The sequence below is a fragment of the Sardina pilchardus genome, chromosome 21 (assembly GCF_963854185.1).
Source record: "Sardina pilchardus chromosome 21, fSarPil1.1, whole genome shotgun sequence".
Classification (NCBI taxonomy): domain Eukaryota; kingdom Metazoa; phylum Chordata; class Actinopteri; order Clupeiformes; family Clupeidae; genus Sardina; species Sardina pilchardus.
In genome coordinates this window covers 1681980-1701979 of record NC_085014.1, presented here as the reverse complement: position 1 = coordinate 1701979, position 20000 = coordinate 1681980, and the positions used below count along the sequence as shown (strand labels likewise).

Genomic DNA, 20000 nt, shown 5'->3' with positions numbered 1-20000 from the left:
GTGTTACCGGCTGAGTAATAAGCGTTTTTCCGAAATCAATGCTAAAGTGACGTAGGTTAGGTAATGCGCATGACATCACATATACGTCCCCTGAGCCTGTGCAGGAGACATTAGACCAAAAGGAAAACAGTTGAAATGTGCTTCACTGGTCTCTGCTGACGTCTACGTGATCGTTCTGTCCATATCTTTTATGTCTGTGGTCATAAATGTTCTAAATTAACCAATTAGCATGGGAGGATGATGATGGTCATATCCAATGACTCAGTTAGCACTAGGGAATGATGCTGGTCATATCTAAATGAACCAATTAGCACAGGAGAATGACGCTGGTCATATAAATGAACCAATTAGCACGGGAGAATGACTGGCCACATCTAAATGCATCAGCTTGTTGGCAGATAATTGTTTCCTAACTGCTTTTCACCAACACTCTCACCTGCCTTCTCCCTCCCTACCTCCAGAGGGCGCCACTGCCTGGATCCTGCCCTACACCTCCGGGGGCTTCCTCTACATCGCCCTGGTGAACGTGGTACCTGACCTCCTGGAGGAGACCAATCCAAGGTAACCATAGGGACAACACAGGACTTTCTGATGATGACTCTCATTCAGCGTTTATACGTCCTCCCTCGCTCCTCGGGCCTCGATCCTCACTGATCTACATAAAGAATGATGGGGCGGCAACAATGGGATAGTCTAGCCCAGGGGTCGGCAACCCAAAATGTTCAAAGAGCCATTTTGGACCAAAAAAACAAAAAACAAATCTGTCTGGAGCCGCAAAAAATGAAAGGCCGTATGTAAGCTTTATATGAAGGCAACACAGGCTGTAAGTGTATATTATCTATATTAGCCTACTATCAAAATGACTAAGTAGGCTACAACGAGGCTACATAATGAGCTTTCATGATTAAATGTTTTTCCCTGCAGCGCATCTCGGAGAGAATGACACACCACGTGACTACTCCGCTGTAGCCTATGGTGCTTTAAGTTCAACTTTGTGTAATCACCATCCGTGAACCGTTGTTTTCCACGTTTTAATATCTCTCAGGTTGCAACACAATTTCTCCCCTACTGCAATCGCACTTTTTCCTCTCAGTCCCAACTGGGTAGTCGGCTGCAAATGTAGCATGCCATCCCTGAAAATGTCTTTCTAAATGTCTTTCTCTTTTTGTTGTTCGCCAACTTCTCATTACAAAGCAAACATGCAGGCAATCCTTCCGCAATGGCAATGAAAGCAAATGATTCGGTCCATTCTGCCTTAAATTCTCTGATCTCATCGGCTATCTTTCTCTTTTTCCCTTTGGGATCCACCCGCCGGTTTGTTTACAACCATAGGTTTACAGCCACCTGCCTGGCACGGCGCCGCCCTGAAACGTGTGTCGCAGGCTATCAAATCTTCGTTGACAGAAATGTTGAACTTTAATATTTATTATAATTTTTACAACATTGGAAAACGTTAAGAATGTTTGTCCTCATACAGAAACCATATTAAAACAAACAAACCCCCCATTCATTTTCATACATTTTTGAAGACGCTCCAGGGAGCCACCAGGGTTGCGCTAAAGAGCCGCATGCGGCTCCAGAGCCGCAGGTTGCCGACCCCTGGTCTAGCCCTTCCTCTATCTTTCTTTATGTAGATCAGTGAGGAGCGAGGGAGGAGGTGTAAACACTGAATGAGAGGCACCTATGGGGAAGTCCCAGGTCCCAACCACGCCTCAGTCATGATGTTAGAAGGTTCACCAGTCACCCACTGGGCATAAGGCTGTCCCCCAGTTATGATGTCATCATGTTAGAAGGTTAATCAGTCACCCGCTGGGCGTAAGGCCGTCCCCCAGTTATGATGTCATCATGTTAGAAGGTTAACTAGTCGCCAGAGAATGTCTAATAAGGGGAGAAGGACCACTAGCGAAATACTTCCGCATGGTACTGCAACTAGAGGGCGATCGCGAGCAAGTGATGAATGAATGGGTAGCAATGGAGCTGAACCCCCCAGTACCACATTTCTCGTTATATAATTTTTTCTCCTAAAATTGCATTAATGCATGCGATGCAGGATAACTTGACTTGACAATCAGCTGACCAATACAATTTTCAATATGTGTTGTTATTCCTAAAAACCCTTTCAAAGTGTTCATGTCACGTGACACAAGCGAACCACTTTACGGCCATAGACCTAAAAGAAGGTTCAGCTTCACGACGGTCGTAATCGGTCGCGATTGTCGCGAGCATCCATGAGCTAAATGCTAGCATGTTACAGGGAAAACGGCCCATCCTATGAAAAGCAGAAAGGACATGAGTGACTTTTTATTTCATTTCCAGTGGAAAACCTATACTCAGGTAGCTACTACGACAATGTACATTAAGAAATGAAGTTGTCAACTGTGAAAAAAACGAGTTCTAGCCGCTTAGCCCCATAGACCACAATTCATTTATCACTTGCTCGGCAACGCCCCCAGCGGAATTTCAACAGATTGCATGAACAATCCGGTACAATGGAGTTAATAGGAAGTGGACCGGCTCTCCCTAAAGGGGCTCTGTAGTCGCCCACTGGGCATAAGGCTGTCCCCCAGTTATGATGTCATCATGTTAGAAGGTTCACCAGTCACCCACTGGCCGTAAGGCCGTCCCCCAGTTATGATGTCATGATGTTAGAAGGTTAACCAGGCTATGTCCAGAAGTCAAGCGTGCACGCTGGATAGTACCCTCTTCCCAGTAGCGTCGTAGTTAGCTTGCTCCTCAGTATGCGTCCCTACCTACATTTGGACAGCACTAACTAGTTGGCGTCACCTGACTCGGGGAGGGGGGTGTGTTGACGATTTGCATGACGTGTGGAGCTTGACCTGCGCTGCGCAATGGATTATGGGATACATGTGGGCAAAAAAGATGCATCGATGCACGCTTGGAAATCACACCCAACGAAGTACCCAACTAGTGAGAGCGCTTGACTTTCGGACAGTCTATTCTGACGTAACTTCCGGAAAATGCACACTGCCCAGCGTGCACGCTTGACTTCTGGACATAGCCCACGTCACCCACTGGGCGTAAGGTCGTCCCCCAGTTATGATGTCATCATGTTAGAAGGTTAACCAGTCACATGCTGGGCATAAGGCCGTCCCTCAGTCATGAATATTATAAATGTAAATATTTATCTATATATGTATCTATATATGTATCTATATATGTATCTATATATGTTTGTATATGCGTGTGTGTGTGTGTGTCTTTAGGGAGTCTCTGCTGCAGATCCTGTTGTTGTGTTGTGGAATCGCGGTCATGGCCATTCTCTCAGCCGTCGTTGACTGAACACCCCCCCCCCCAAACACACACCTGCCCCCCCCCCCCCCAGCCAGCCTGACTGACCACAGATGCCTTGTCCTGCTACTGAAGCTTTAAAGACTCCTCCACTGACCTGCAGCACCATGGCGGACACACCCTCCAGGGTCAGAGTTCAACGGTCAAACTAGCCAATGATCAGAAAAGCAAGACAATCAAAAGCCTTCTCACACACACACACACACACACACACACACACACCCACACACACATCCCTTCCTCCCGGAGAGACTGCCCAAAGAGAAACTGTTCTGAAACGCTCTGGGACCCTCCCACCCTGAGAGACTACGGGCCAGCCTGAGGAAGCTGTGGGTGACACACACACACACACACATACACACACACACACACACACACACACACACACACACTCAGTTATGCCCGCGTTCTTTCTGTTCCTTAAGCATGTTTTAACCACGCAAGGCTTGTCTCTCGCGCATCTGCTTGATACACCCACACACACACACACACACACACTCATACGCTAAGACAATCCTTGTGAGCGGTATGTGCCACCCTCAGTGATGTCCTGCAGCTGATTTAGCCTTCACACCGCCCCCACCCCTGGGCACTTCACACCGCCCCTACCCCTGGGCACTTCACACCGCCCCTACCCCTGGGCACTTCACACCGCCCCTACCCCTGGGCACTTCACCACGGGGCAGAGTAGCCCAGTCTGGCCCGTGCCCTGCTTAGGGTTGGCCTGGGCTGGCATGGGTCAGATTGGCCTGGGCCTGGCATGGGTCAGACTGGCCTGGGCCTGGTGTGGTGTTTGAGTTCACCAGATGCTCTCAGCGTCCGCTGTCCTCTGGTTGGTCCGGTTGGTGCCAGAGCGTGGTGGCTGCATGGGTTGTGCTGAAGAGGTAGCTAGCGCTGGCTAGCGTAGGCTAGCGTTGGCCCGGTGTGGCGTGGTGCTTTATGTCTTATTATGGTCTGGCCAATGGGTTTGAAAGACCCAGAGGGGAACAGAAGGACCCTCTGTACACGATTACTGTTACTCTTACTTACTTTCCTGTTACACACACACACACACACACTACTACTATTCAACCACTATTCTTCAGACCTTAGATTTGACACACACACACACACACACTAGATGGCACCTACAGGAAGATCTGACTGATCTACTCTCTACTCTGCTTCTTCCTGTTGGCAGTTGTATGGAACACACACACCGTATCGTTACATGCCAATGACCCAATGACCCAGCCTTGTGTTCATTAGCTATCGTTACATGCCAATGACCCAGCCTTGTGTCCATTAGCTATCGTTACATGCCAATGACCCAATGACCCAGCCTTGTGTCCATTAGCTATCGTTACATGCCAATGACCCAATGACCCAGCCTTGTGTCCATTAGCTATCGTTACATGCCAATGACCCAATGACCCAGCTCCTGTTACATGCTAATGACCCAATGACCCAGCCTTGTGTCCATTAGCTACTGTTACAGGCCAATGACCCAATGACTGATTCAGCGCCAGCACTACATTCAGATCCACCAGCATGCACTAGCTGGTTTAAATGTCAACATTACATTTCAAACTCACACCTCAACCAATCGTTATCACTTTTGATGGATCATGGATGAGCCTTTGTCCAATCAGAGTTTGAGTACTGTCCAATTTCCATAGAATGCCAAAAATAAACCTGACCCCCACACCAGTGTATATATGATGGAAAATATATATATTTTATTTAAAAAAATAAAAAAAGACCATGTTGGAAAATGTTTTTCATGTTCAAGATGTTTTTGGAAATAACATTTCTGTTGTGTTGAAGACCCAGTATTATTTGTAAACTAAATAAAATGTTTGTAAAAGTACAAAAAAGTGGAAAAGCATTATTGCATATTTATTGTATGTTCTAAATGTGTATTTCTGTTATCCTGGGAGATGGAAATCTTATGGAGAGGAGAAAAGGAATGTGATTGGACCAGGCCTAGTATGGAGTTGGAGTGACAGCCTGGTGACGACGCCCCTCTCCTGTGCTTCTGAGGCAGTGTGGCGTATTGATTGGCTCTCCTGTCCTGTGCTCCTGAGGCAGTGAAGCGTGTTGATTGGCTGGAACAGTTCATGGCTCAGGCGGCCTGTGTGTGTGTGTGTGTGTGTGTGTGTGTGTGTGTGTGTGTGTGTGTGTGTGTGCTGTTTACAGAGACCGGATAAGGTCCACTCACAGTTAAAGGTGAAAACTAAAGATGATATACTACACCCTGAACATTCCAGAATGCCTCGTCTCAGCGGGAGACTGTGGGAGAGACGTGTGTGTTTGGATCAAACGGATCGCTCTAGTCTTCTCAGGGGCTCGGAGTCTCCATTGAGAACACTGTATTCAGCGCTATCATACAATAACAATGACAAGTTGCGTGCCTTGTTAGTAGGATCAGCACAACAACACAGAGTAGAACAGTCTCACAAGCTTCAATGTGGGAGTTTTTAGGACTATACAAAAACATTAAATATTAAATGTGTGTTTTATAAGTAGAGTATAAAAAAAACAAAATGGAAAAATCTTGAATGTGTGTGTGTGTGTGTGTGTGTGTGTGTGTGTGTGTGTATGCGTATTATATGCTTGTGTGTGTGTATATGCGTGTGCTTATATGCTTGTGTGTGTGTGTGTGTGTGTGTGTGTGTGTGTGTTGGGTGTGCGCACCCTCTTCTCACACCACCTCTAGTGCTGGCTTGTTTTTCGGGTGTTTTCTCTTGAACCATTTGATGATCTCTACCCAGGCCACCGTACAGGAGGCACACACACACAGTCCTTGTTTCACCTGGACACAGAGAAGGCCATGTTTTAACACAGACACACACACACACACACACACACACACATACACAGAGACACACAGACTCTCACAGTTTGCTTTAAGTTTACCCTTCAATGCAATGACCCCTCTCTCTCTCTCTCTCTCTCTCTCTCTCTCTCTCTCTCTCTCTCTCTCTCTCTCTCTCTCTCTCTCTCTCTCTCTCTCTCTCTCTCTCTCTCTATCTCTGCGTGCCCCCACCCCACCTGTCTGGACTCCACAGCCCCCCCCCCTCCCTCACCTGTCTGGACTCTGCGTGCCCCTCCCTCACCTGTCTGGACTCTGCGTGCCCCTCCCTCACCTGTCTGGACTCTGCGTGGCCCTCCCTCACCTGTCTGGACTCTGCGTGGCCCTCCCTCACCTGTCTGGACTCTGCGTGGCCCTCCCTCACCTGTCTGGACTCTGCGTGCCCCTCCCTCACCTGTCTGGACTCTGCGTGCCCCTCCCTCACCTGTCTGGACTCTGCGTGTCCGTAGCGCAGGTAGGTGGCGAAGTGTTCGCAGTTCTCCAGCAGCAGGTTGTAGTCCAGCGGCTTGCCCACCCAGGCGTTGGCCTCGCTCACGATCACGTCCGCAGGCCGCGGCTCGTACCTGTCGTCCAGGTAGTTATTGACGCGATAGGAGCACCCCACCACCATCCCCGCCAGCTTACTGCGAGAGATGCGACCTTTGGAGATCGGCCTGGCCGGACCTGAGGGAGACAACCGACATGTTTAGAGGACACGTGGGCTAATTAAGATGTTTAAAGGACATGTGGGCTAATTAACATGTTTAGAGGATAAGTGGGTTAATTTAGCAACATGTTTAGAGGATAAGTGGGCCAATTAACATGTTTAGAGGATAAGTGGGTTAATTAAGCAACATGTTTAGAGGATACATGGGTTAATTACTGTATTAACCAACATGTTTAGAGGATAAGTGGGTTAATTAACATGTTTAGAGGATAAGTGGGTTAATTAAGCAACATGTCTAGAGGATAAGTGGGCTAATTAACATGTTTAGATGATAAGTGGGTTAATTACTGTATTAACCAACATGTTTAGAGGATAAGTGGGTTAATTAACCAACATGTTTAGAGGATAAGTGGGTTAATTAACTTGTTTAGAGGATAAGTGGGTTGATTAAGCAACATGTTTAGAGGATAAGTGGGTTAATTACTGTATTAACCAACATGTTTAGAGGATAAGTGGGTTAATTAGCCAACATGTTTAGAGGATAAGTGGGTTAATTAACATGTTTAGAGGATAAGTGGGTTAATTAAGCAACATGTTTAGAGGATAAGTGGGTTAATTAACCAACATGTTTAGAGGATAAGTGGGATTCATTCTGTTCAATATGCCAAATGTCTTTAATTGTGCCACTCCTGATTGGTGAGCATGCCCATTGCACCTGTGACGCTCACCAATCAGAGTGTCTAGAAGTGGCATCGTCAAGCAGGATGAAATGAGTATTAAAGTCAGAAATGTGACTACATGAACTGCGCACGATTATTTGTAGCTTTAGTGATTATGTGATCGTGTTAGTTAATATTGCAATTACTACTGTGATAACTGAGCAGCACTGTTAGGACAACTAATGACCCAACACAAGAGTGAAACCTGCTGTTTCACCTGCCGCTATTTCACCTGCCGCTGTTTCACCTGCCGAGTACACAAGCAGGCTTCTGTCTGAGGTGAGGAAGTGAAACATGCTATTTCACAGGTGAGGTGAGGAAGTGACTGAAATGTGCTGTTTCACCTGCCGAGTACACAAGCAGGCTTCTGTCTGAGGTGAGGAGGAGAGTGTGTGTACTGTACCTGGGACTGTGAAGTACAGTAGGAGTGTGTGTGTACTGTACCTGGGACTGTAAAGTACAGTAGGAGTGTGTGTACTGTACCTGGGACTGTAATGTACAGTAGGAGTGTGTGTACTGTACCTGGGACTGTGAAGTGCACCACGTATCCGTCTCCCACGTAGACGGTCCAGTGGCTGTACAGCGTCTCTATGATCTCCACCATGTCCCCCGGCACCGGGTCCTACACACAGCAGAGCAGAGCAGCACACACACACTCAGCCATGATACACACACTTCACAACACAACACACACTCAGCCATGATACACACAGCAGAGCAGCACACACACACACTCAGCCATGATACACACACTTCACAACACAACACACACTCAGCCATGATACACACACTTCACAACACAACACACACTCAGCCATGATACACACAGCACAGCAGCACACACACACACACTCAGCCATGATACACACACTTCACAACACAACACACACTCAGCTATGATACACACACTTCACAACACACACTCAGCTATGATACACACACTTCACAACACACACTCAACTATGATACACACACTTCACAACACAACACACACACTCAGCTATGATACACACACTTCACAGCACAACACACACTCAGCTATGATACACACACTTCACAACACACACTCAGCTATGATACACACACTTCACAACACAACACACACACAGCCATGGTGTACACACTTCACAACACAACACACACATAGCCATGATACATACACTTCACAACACACACTCAGCTATGATATACAGTACACACTTCACAACACAACACATACTCAGCTATGATACACACACTTCACAACACAACACTCAGCTATGTACACACTTCACAACACACACTACACGCAGCTATGATATACACACTTCACAACGCACACTTAGCTATGACATACACACTTCACAACACAACACACACTCGGCCATGATATACACACTTCACAACATAATATACACACAGTCATGATGTACACACTTCACAACACACAATCAGCTATGATATACACACTTCACAACACAACACACACTCAGCTATGATACACACATTTCACAACACAACACAACACACACTCAGCTATGATACACACACTTCACAACACAACACACACTCAGTCATGATGTCCAACAACACACTTACACAACACACCTATAGCCATGATGTATACACTTCACAGCACAACACACACTCTGCCATGATGTTCAACAACACACTTACAGAACACAGAACACAAGACATGTAACATCAGATGTAGAGGATACATACAGTGGACTTAAACAGACTCCCAAGACATACAACAGACTTACACAAGACATATAACAAACGTAGAGAGACTTACACACATAGCCAGAACACACACAACAGACTTACACACATGGGCAGATCACACAACAGACTTACACACTCAACAGACTTACACACTCAACAGACTTACACACACAACAGACTTACACACTCAACAGACGTACACACACAACAGACGTACACACACAACAGACTTACACACACAACAGACGTACACACACAGCAGACGTACACACACAGCAGACGTACACACACAACAGACGTACACACACAACAGACGTACACACACAACAGACGTACACACACAGCAGACGTACACACTCAACAGACGTACACACACAACAGACGTACACACTCAACAGACGTACACACACAACAGACGTACGCACATGGGCAGATCACAGAGTGGCAGTGAATCATGACTGATGAGATCAGGAAGTTCTACAGCATCAGCCCTTCTCATTCTGAACACTCTGCTGTGTGTGTGTGTGTGTGTGTGTGTGTGTGTGTGTGTGTGTGTGTGTGTGTGTGTGTGTGTGTGTGTGTGTGTGTGTGTGTGTGTGTGTGTGTGTGTGAGTGTGTGTGTGTGTGTGTGTGAGATTGGACTGACCCGGTAGATGCAGCTCAAACAGCAGCCCATTGCTCCAAAAAAAGCCCAGATCACCTGTTACTGTAACACAAGAGTAAACATCAGCCCAGATCACCTGTTACTGTAACACAAGAGTAAACATCAGCTCAGATCACCTGTTACTGTAACACAAGAGTGAACATCAGCTCAGATCACCTGTTACTGTAACACAAGAGTAAACATCAGCTCAGATCACCTGTTACTGTAACACAAGAGTAAACATCAGCTCAGATCACCTGTTACTGTAACACAAGAGTAAACATCAGCTCAGATCACCTGTTACTGTAACACAAGAGTAAACATCAGCTCAGATCACCTGTTACTGTAACACAAGAGTAAACATCAGCTCAGATCACCTGTTACTGTAACACAAGAGTGAACATCAGCTCAGATCACCTGTTACTGTAACACAAGAGTGAACATCAGCCCAGATCACCTGTACACACAAGAGTGAACATCAGCCCAGATCACCTGTACACACAAGAGTGAACATCAGCCCAGATCACCTGTACACACAAGAGTGAACATCAGCTCAGATCACCTGTACACACAAGAGTGAACACCAGCTCAGATCACCTGTACACACAAGAGTGAACATCAGCTCAGATCACCTGTACACACAAGAGTGAACATCAGCTCAGATCACCTGTACACACACACACACACACACACACACACACCAGCTCAGATCACCTGTAAACACAAGAGTGAACACCAGCTCAGATCACCTGTACACACAAGAGTGAACATCAGCTCAGATCACCTGTACACACAAGAGTGAACACCAGCTCAGATCACCTGTACACACAAGAGTGAACATCAGCTCAGATCACCTGTACACACACACACACACACACACACACACACACACCAGCTCAGATCACCTGTAAACACAAGAGTAAACATCAGCTCAGGGGCCTGTACTACGAAGCGGGGTTACTGGCTTAGCTGGGTAACTTCGAGAGTAAGTTGATCACGTGTGGCGTAACTTCCCGGTTAACCCGTACTACGAAAGGTGGATAGGTTTTAACCTAGGTATGCTGCCATGGCAATTTACGCTGCATCTCAAACCTGCTCCGAGCAGGTTATGATCTTGGTTAACCCGAGGTTTGCGGTTAACCACACCCCACAATGTCGACGTAGGCTACTTTGAAGATACATTATTGGAGCGCAAATTGTAAGCGCCTCTCTTCGCAAGGCGAGGGTTTTTAAAGACCGCCAGAATCTTTCTCCATATAATATTCTCTATGAAAGATAGCCTATACATTCTCAGCCGAGGGAATTCGTTGCATTTGTCAGCTGATCGAGGCAAAGTGGAGGCTATAAGCATTGGCAATATAAAATATTTTCATAATTAAGAAATATTAATGCAAGCTATAACTATAGGCCCATAAACCTTCTGAATGTTTTTGAGTTTAATTTTCACCTGCTGCCAGCGGCACTGCCGTTGCATCTAAAATGTTCACAGGATAGGCATACACTAAATCAGTCAATGGGGCTAAACATTCAATTATCCTGTATTAATATTTATTAATACACATGGCATGAATTGTGTTGCATCTGTAGGACTCTTATGAACTCAAAATGTATTTATTTCAACACATTTCAGACATTCTGCAAGCTAATAGGCCTAATCCTCCGTAACACATAGGCTATTTAAGGAACATGAAATAAAACTTTACTTTCATATTTCCGATCTGCAATAGCCTACGTGCCAACAGCCTTGTCTTGCTTTGTTTGCTGCCGACGTATTTGATGTATCGTAAAGTGGGTTTTAATTCCTCGCAACTTTTTATAATCATTGCGCAGGCCTTATCCGTAAAACAACGTAATCGCGTCATCATTAAAATTGGTGATTTGCGCTGCAACCCGCCCATTTTATGTGAACGCGCACCAACTCCGATGAGGTTAACCCCAGTTCAACAAATCAACTTCTTACTCAGCGTCGTAGTACCGATTAACACCAATGAAGATAACCAGGTTTTGTCAACCCCGGTTTAGCTAAGTAACCCTGGGTTACATATGGGTAGGTTGAGCTCCCTTCGTAGTACAGGCCCCAGATCACCTGTACACACAAGAGTGAACACCAGCTCAGATCACCTGTACACACAAGAGTGAACATCAGCTCAGATCACCTGTACACACAAGAGTGAACACCAGCTCAGATCACCTGTTAACACAAGAGTGAACATCAGCTCAGATCACCTGTACACACAACAGTAAACATCAGCCCAGATCACCTGGGGCCTGTACTACGAAGCGGGGTTACTGGCTTAGCTGGGTAACTTCGAGAGTAAGTTGATCACGTGTGGCGTAACTTCGCGGTTAACCCCGTACTACGAAAGGTGGATAGGTTTTAACCTAGGTATGCTGCCATGGCAATTTACGCTGCATCTCAAACCTGCTCCGAGCAGGTTATGATCTTGGTTAACCCGAGGTTTGCGGTTAACCACACCCCACAATGTCGACGTAGGCTACTTGGAAGATACATTATTGGAGCGCAAATTGTAAGCGCCTCTCTTCGCAAGGCGAGAGTTTTTAAAGACCGCCAGAATCTTTCTCCATATAATATTCTCTATGAAAGATAGCCTATACATTCTCAGCCGAGGGAATTCGTTGCATTTGTCAGCTGATCGAGGCAAAGTGGAGGCTATACGTATTGGCAATATAACATATTTTCATAATTAAGAAATATTAATGCAAGCTATAACTAGGCCTATAAACCTTATGAATGTTCTTGAGTTTCATTTTCACCTGTTGCCAGCGGCACTGCCGTTGCATCTAAAATGTTCACAGGATAGGCATACACTAAATCAGTCAATGGGGCTAAACATTCAATTATCCCTTATTAATATTTATTAATATACATGGCATGAATTGTGTTGCATCTGTAGGACTCTTATGAACTCAAAATGTATTTATTTCAACACATTTCAGACATTCCGCAAGCTATTAATCCTCCGTAACACATAGGCTATATTTATAAGGAACATCAAATAAAACTTTACTTTCATATATCCGATCTGCAATAGCCTACGTTGCCAACAGCCTTGTCTTGCTTTGTTTGCTGCCGACGTATTTGATGTATCGTAAAGTGGGTTTTAATTCCTCGCAACGTTTTTATAATCATTGCTCATTCCTTATGCGTAAAATAGCGTGATCGCGTCATCATTAAAAGTGTTGATTTGCGCTGCAACCCGCCCATTTTATGTGAACGCGCACCAACTCCGATGAGGTTAACCCCAGTTCAACAAATCAACTTCTTACTCAGCGTCGTAGTACCGATTAACACCAATGAAGATAACCAGGTTTTGTCAACCCCGGTTTAGCAAAGTAACCCTGGGTTACATCTGGGTAGGTTGAGCTCCCTTCGTAGTACAGGCCCCAGTACACACAACAGTAAACATCAGCTCAGATCACCTGTACACACACACGTGAACACCAGCTCAGATCACCTGTACACACAACAGTAAACACCAGCCCAGATCACCTGTAAACACAAGAGTGAACATCAGCCCAGATCACCTGTACACACAAGAGTGAACATCAGCTCAGATCACCTGTACACACAAGAGTAAACATCAGCTCAGATCACCTGTACACACAACAGTAAATGTCAGCTTGTAGGTTTATTCCAAATAGGTGGTTAAGCTGTATCTGGGAAAGGAAGACGGTTATGAACTCTGGTGTTCCAGACTAGATCTCCCTGAGAGAAGATGTAGTTGGGTGGCCAGGTGAACAAAATTCCCCTCTGATGACAACTTCCTCTTCCTCCTGACTGCTTCCTCTCTTGAGGGTATTTTGAACACAGACCGCAACACACACACACACACACACACACACACACACACACACACACACACACACACACACATATGCACACACACACCGTCCAAAAAGAGGAATAATCTCACAACCAATGCCACACTTTTCAGATTTATAACACACTGCTCCACTTTTCACACTTGTGTGTGTGTGTGTGTGTGTGTGTGTGTGTGTGTGTGTGTGTGTGTGTGTGTGTGTGTGTGTGTGTGTGTGTGTGTGTGTGTGTCTGTGTCTGTGTCTGTGTCTGTGTCTGTGTCTGTGTGTGTGTGTGTGTCTGTGTATGTGTGTGTTAGTTAAGACCTGCTCAGTGTGAGGAAAAATACATCATGGTATGACTATGTATGTGGTCTAGTCTACAATGATCAATATGTATGACTATGTATGTGGTCTAGTCTACAGTGATCAAATAACAAGCCATCCCGTACGCAACTCAATGTGATAGAATACATGATAAAAATACAGAAAACATGCAGAAGAATATAATGTGCAGTGTGTGTAACGCCAGCCATAATGAGAGCACAAGAGAAGTGGGGAGTACCTGTGTGAAGCGAACACACACACACACACACACACACACACACACACACACACACACACACACACACACCTGTGTGAAGCGAACGCCAGCCCTAGGTGTGGGGAGTACAGTACCTGTGTGAAGCAAACGCTGGAGCAGGTGCCTGGATCTGTCCTTCTTTACAGCTTCTCTCACTGTTTAAACAACACCATGAAACTACAGGCCTACAGAAAACAGGAAGTGAAACACATGCACACAGACATACAGACACACACACACACACACACACACACACACAAACACACACACACACACACACACATGGTTGATACACCATGCATAGTTCCTGACTGTGGTGTAGATGTTATCTAACTGCATGATGCACTCAGCCTAATTAACCACACTCACTACACAAATCCAGACGCACTCTTTTTTCTTATCCAAATAATACGGGGATTGTGGCAATGAGAAAAGTGGCATTACGCAAGCATGGAACTTGAGTCACACATACTCCAAATCCAAATCTCTGAGCAGCCAACAGAAAGCCATTTGGCAAACACAACAAGTTTCACTTTCAACCATGAAGATAAGTTAAGTCGGCTGGAGATATGATTTTCTGTTAAGTAGCCTAGACTGAAATAAAATGTATTAGGCCTATACAACCATGGAACGGAACAACAACAACAAAAAACACTCTGAGCTATTTCCGTTCCATGGTTGTATAGGACATCGTACCAATCCCCCGGTTATTTGAATGATAAAAAAGAGGACTGGCTAAATTCAGCCAACCGACTCACGGCCTGGCGTCTCGTCAAGCTTCAGTGCGAGCGGCTTCAACTATCATATGGCGCGCATGCAGGGGGTATCGCCACATCGATCGCGCGCTCACACTTGTCTAATTTCGACACCGTTTGGTAGACGAAGGGCCGTTGCCATGACAACTCCCATGTGGGTTGCCACCCCTTGTCATGTGCCGTGGGCTGCCTGCTCGTGCTCCTTTGCCCTATAGCCAACGTGCATGTGCATTGCGCTCCTGTGTTGGAGATGACGGCGCGTCTCACCGTTCGACTGCGTGCGGTTGGACTGCGGTAGCCTCCTGACATCCCTCAGTCTCTCAGCAACACAACTGCACTGTTGTTGACATCTCTCAGTCTCTCAGCAACACAACTGCACTGTTGTTGACATCTCTCAGTCTCTCAGCAGCAAAACGGCACTGTTGACATCCCGCCTTCACCGGCCACAACTTCTGCATGCACTTTATTTGCTCATTTCGATGCACTCACTGAGTTTTGGCTCAAGCCCAAGTGAGGGGTGCATGGGGCGTGTGATGAGACTTGTCGTTGTGTTGGTTTAGTGTCAGAATAGAAATGAAGCCAATTGGCCGCCGTCTGTCCTTGCTTTGGCCGATTGTTCAAAATTACGAGAACACATACAGTAATTATGTCTCATTATTTCTCATTCATTCAGGTTTCTGCTTCATTCAAAATCGACTCAGTATTAGTTCGCTGTTCATCATCACAATCCACAGGGCCCCGTTGCTTATTTCCATATCCTGCTGCAGACTGTCATTCCCTAATTCCTGTGAATGGTAGCATTCACAAACGCGACGCAGTGTGTTTTTGGGAGTTTTAAATGGTCATTCTGAGCCTCTGCCCTAGAGGCGTGGTCAATTAGCCCCCTGACCACTCTCTACATCACACACTTCCACCTACGGTCCAATCACAGCCTCGAAAACACGGGCAGATCTGTATAAACATGTAAACAAAGCCGAGGACTTATTTGTAACGGACTGCGCCTCCGAACCTCCCCTCCCGCATGATCTTTCAGAGCCGCGAGGGATATAGCTCTCAGGCTCTCCAACAACCCGTCTTTTTGTAAGCGGTTCTTCTTGTCGGTTCTCCCGGTTGCTGTCACTCACTCACTGTCCTCCCGGGTGGTCCCGGCGGTTTCCGCGTCTCCGCTCTGATTCCCGCATATGTTCCGCGCGAGCCCCAGCGGAGACCGAGCGCATTGCATCACCATCCCTCACGCTCACGCTGCCTCTCCCGCTCACCGTCATTCCGGAGCAGATGGTGGGACGGGCGACGCATCTGTCTCAGCTCTCCGCGATAACCGAAAGCAGTCGGAGGGGACGGACGGAGGACAGGGTGCCGTCCGTGATGAACGCGTCCGAGTGCGCGAGGAATCAGTGATTTGTGCCGCAGGCACCCGGTGCCCCGGAGATCCACTCAGCTCGCGCGCTCTCTCCTCTACGCGAGGAAGATGGCTGCCATGAAGCTCCTCACTGGCGCGGGACTCTTCTTGGCGTTCTGCTCGCTTGCTTTGCTCGCGATGGCTATCTGCACCGACCACTGGTACGAGACAGATGCACGGAGACACCGGGAACGCTGTAAGAATTATGCCAACAACAAGCGGAAAGACCCGGGCTTCATCCTGCTGTCCAACCACAACCTGCCGCTCCAGATGCCTCTGAAGGACACCGGGGAACGGAGACTCCCGGGGCCGAGTGACGGAGCTCTTCTGCGGGAGAGGCGGCAGGTTGTGGCAGCTGCCCCGGCCATGGAGTCGCAGTGTAGCCGGCCGTTCAACTCCACCATCTCGGGGCTGTGGAGGAAGTGTCTACGGGGAGGCTTCGACCTGGAGACGGAGGAGCTCATCTATAAAGGTGAGACCCGAGAGCAGGAGTGTGTGTGTGTGTGTGTGTGTGTGTGTGTGTGTGTGTCCAGGAGTGTGTCCTGCTCCCCCACCAGGGCCGGAGGAGTGAGTAGCCCACAGTGGGCAGGCGGGACACACGCAGGAGCTCGTGGGCCTCAAAACTATAGCAGCTCAGAGTCCTCTCCGCGAGCAGGCTATGATGCCCCATAGGCTCTCTTAGGCATATCATAGGCTATCTCTTGATGATGATACACTGTTGACGGAGTGATAGTGAAGCTGAGTGGAGTGGTATTCAAATGTGGGCATTCGTTTTCGGTTGGAAATGAGGCTAAGTAGTGTGAGGCTGAGTAGAGTGTGTTTTTAAGATGTGGAGGGTGTTTGTAAGATGAGGAGATGCGTGTTCGGTTGCCGTATGTTTATTTGGTGTGATTCCCATCCACCCCTACTTCAGTATGACGAATGCACGTGAGCGCTGTCCACGGTGCTGAATGTTTATGACCCGCACGTGGAATGGCTCGCCAGGGGGTGGTGTGTGTGTGTGTGTGTGTGTGTGTGTGTGTGTGTGTGTGTGTGTGTGTGTGTGTGTGTGTGTGTGTGTGTGTGTCGGGTTATGGGGGTGTGGGGGTGTCGTTAAAGTGCCGTGATCTCACAGCTGGGCTCGGTAGGTGGCAGAGCTGTGAGATAATGAGTCGTTACTGGGAAGCGGGCCGGAGCGCCCGAGGGCTAACCCAGAGATGCACGCGCGCTGAATAACTGATAAACACCCGGGCAAGAGCCGGAGCGAGCTCCACCTGATCTATCTACAGGTACATGGGCTCGGGTATAACAGGTACTGTACATGGGCTCGGGTATAACAGGGCGTATGAACTTGGGTATAACAGCAAGGCGTATGGACTTGGGTAGTCAGGCACTGAATTTCTGCTCAGGAAACACTTTCATTTCCAGTTTGATTGGCTGCTGTTTAGAGCAGAGGAGCAGCTGTTGGTAGACAGAGCACTTCCTGGATCAGATGCTAGCAGGTCAGATGGAACTCTCTCTGCACAGCCTCCCTCATCCCCACCATGTGGCCAGAGCCAGTGTGCCTCATGCAGCCCCAGGGTCCTGCGTGTGTGTGTGTGTGTGTGTGTGTGTGTGTGTGTGTGTGTTTTAGGAGTGCTACTGATGCAGCATCCTCTACAGTGAGCTCAGGCTTCTCTCTACCTTTTCACTCAATGCTCTACAGTCAGACTCAGAGATGCTGTGAGCTCGTGTGTGTGTGTGTGTGTGTGTGTGTGTGTGTGTGTGTGTGTGTGTGTGTGTGTGTGTGTGCAGAATGAGATCACTGTAGCTCTTATAGTCCCTGACGTCCCTCTCTGCTAAGGCATGACAGGCCTGTCTGACAGCACGCCTCTGTGGACCTCTCTCCTCTCTCCTCCTCTCCACTCTCTCCTCTCTTCTCTCTCTCCTCTCCTCCTCTCCACTCTCTCCACTTGCTCTCCTCTCTCCTCTTTCTGTCTTTCTCTCTCCTCTCCTCTCCTCTTCTCTCTCTCCTTCCCTCTACTCTTCCGTCTCAGTCCTCTCTTTCCTTTTCTCTCCTGAAGTGCATCTCCTCTTCTCTCTTTTCTCCTCTGTCTCTCTACACTGCTCTCCACTCCTCCTCCTCTCTCCATTCCTCTCCTCTTTTCTCCTCTGTCTCTCTACACTGCTCTCCACTCCTCCTCCTCTCTCCGTTCCTCTCCTCATTTCTCCTCTGTCTCTCTACACTGCTCTCCACTCCTTCTCTCTCCGTTCCTCTCCTCTTTCCTGTTCTCTCGTTCCTTCTCCTCTCTCTGTAGTTTCATCAATAATTCTTCCAGCCGTGTGTCCCACCCTGTCTGGAGGCTGGGGGAGATAGATACACATGAATGAACAAATCACTGCACGTCAGGGCCGCATGAGGGCCGCATCAGGGCCGTGTGTGAGCCGCATCTGCTCCATGGTGAGGTGATATCAGGGTGAGCAAACAGCTCCTGTCCCTTAAACAAAAGCTGCACTCTAGGGTCATATTTTAATCTGATTCAGTCTCTATCTCTCTCTCGCTCTCTCTCTCTCCCTCTTCTCTCTCTCTCTCTCTCTCTCTCTCTCTCTCTCTCTCTCTCTCTCTCTGTCTCACCTTCCTCTCTACCTCTCTTTCTCTCTGTCTCTCTCTCTCTCTCTGTCTCTGCTGTGTGAGATGTGTGCGTGTGTGTGTGTGGTGTATGTGTTTTCACCTGTGTGTGTGTGTGTGTGTGTGTGTGTGTGTGTGTCTGTGTGTGTGTGTGTGGTGTATGTGTTTTCACCTGTGTACTGTATGTGTGCATGTGTGTGTGGTGTACGTATGTGTTTTCACCTGTGTATGTGTGTGTGTGTGTGTGTGTGTGTGTGTGTGTGTGTGTGGTGTATGTGATTTCACCTGTGTATGTGTGGATGTGTGTTTACTCAATAACTTTGGAAATCATCCGTGTTGTAAACTTAAACCCAGTTAATAGTAGATTATTGCACGGCTCCTCACAATGCTGTAGAATGCTCTATTCACTTGAGTGAGCCTTCCCAACGTTCAGAAGTTTATCATTTTGTATAGCAGAATGCTGTCAAGGAAAATAGGCCTTGTGCTTCTTACTCACGCCTTTCATATCATTCCACAAGTAGTGCGGTCACTCTTCACTCAGAAGTGAAAGCAGATGGGTTATCAACTGTGCTCTAAAGAATGTCCCTGAGCTCTAAAGAATGTGTAAAGAATGTCTACTGTATGTGCCAACTATATGTGTATCAGCAAAAGCCACGACTTAATGGTAACAAATAAATAGCGGAATAATAAGCAGGATACTGTATAGAACGCCGGCCATTATGGGGAACATAAGTCCCTTCAGGGCTGATCAATATAATGACTGGCATTCTATCCCTTTCTTGTTCTAGCAATACAATACCCCATGGTGTAGTAGCTTTTAGTGGTGCTATGTGGAGGTTGCTTCAGGTGGTGTAGCGGTTTATAATGGGGCTATGTGGATGCTATGCTAGGTGGTGTAGTGGCTTATAGTGGTGCTATGTGGATGCTATGCTAGGTGGTGTAGTGGCTTATAGTGGTGCTATGTGGATGCTATGCTAGG

The 20000-nt window shown here is 47.2% G+C and overlaps 3 protein-coding genes across 3 annotated transcripts in view; 2 read left to right on the top strand and 1 right to left on the bottom strand.

Annotated features, from left to right (window-relative positions):
- slc39a13 (solute carrier family 39 member 13) overlaps positions 1-5140 on the top strand; it is a gene marked incomplete in the record, with an annotated part of 23765 nt that extends 18625 nt beyond the window's left edge. Inside the window, 2 exon segments of the mRNA XM_062524655.1 lie at positions 462-561; positions 3225-5140. Of these exon segments, the coding sequence (XP_062380639.1) occupies positions 462-561; positions 3225-3300 (176 nt within the window).
- On the bottom strand, positions 5002-14269 carry LOC134068869 (phospholipase A and acyltransferase 4-like). Its single transcript, XM_062524656.1, has 5 exons — positions 14263-14269; positions 9882-9935; positions 8051-8150; positions 6588-6826; positions 5002-6103 (listed from the first exon to the last, which is right to left on the bottom strand). Exons 2-5 carry the CDS (start codon positions 9909-9911, stop codon positions 5993-5995), a joined length of 480 nt encoding a protein of 159 aa, XP_062380640.1. The 5' UTR covers positions 9912-9935; positions 14263-14269; the 3' UTR covers positions 5002-5992.
- A 1835-nt stretch (positions 14270-16104) lies between these two features.
- Positions 16105-20000, top strand: part of LOC134069453 (transmembrane protein 178B-like) — a 13100-nt gene continuing 9204 nt past the window's right edge. Inside the window, exon 1 of the mRNA XM_062525417.1 lies at positions 16105-16906. Coding sequence (XP_062381401.1) covers positions 16504-16906 — 403 coding nt within the window. The 5' untranslated portion in view covers positions 16105-16503. The remainder of the gene's footprint in view (positions 16907-20000) is intronic.

Bases quoted from the DNA above. Each gene is read 5' to 3' on its own strand.
- LOC134068869 (XM_062524656.1), bottom strand. From the start codon at position 9,911: ATGGGCTGCTGTTTGAGCTGCATCTACCGG. The intron at 6,827-8,050 runs GTACAGTACACA...TGTCTCCCTCAG, and splicing joins GGTGCACTTCACAGTCCCAG to GTCCGGCCAGGCCGATCTCC. The intron at 6,104-6,587 runs GTGAGGGAGGGG...CTCTGTGTCCAG, and splicing joins GACACGCAGAGTCCAGACAG to GTGAAACAAGGACTGTGTGT.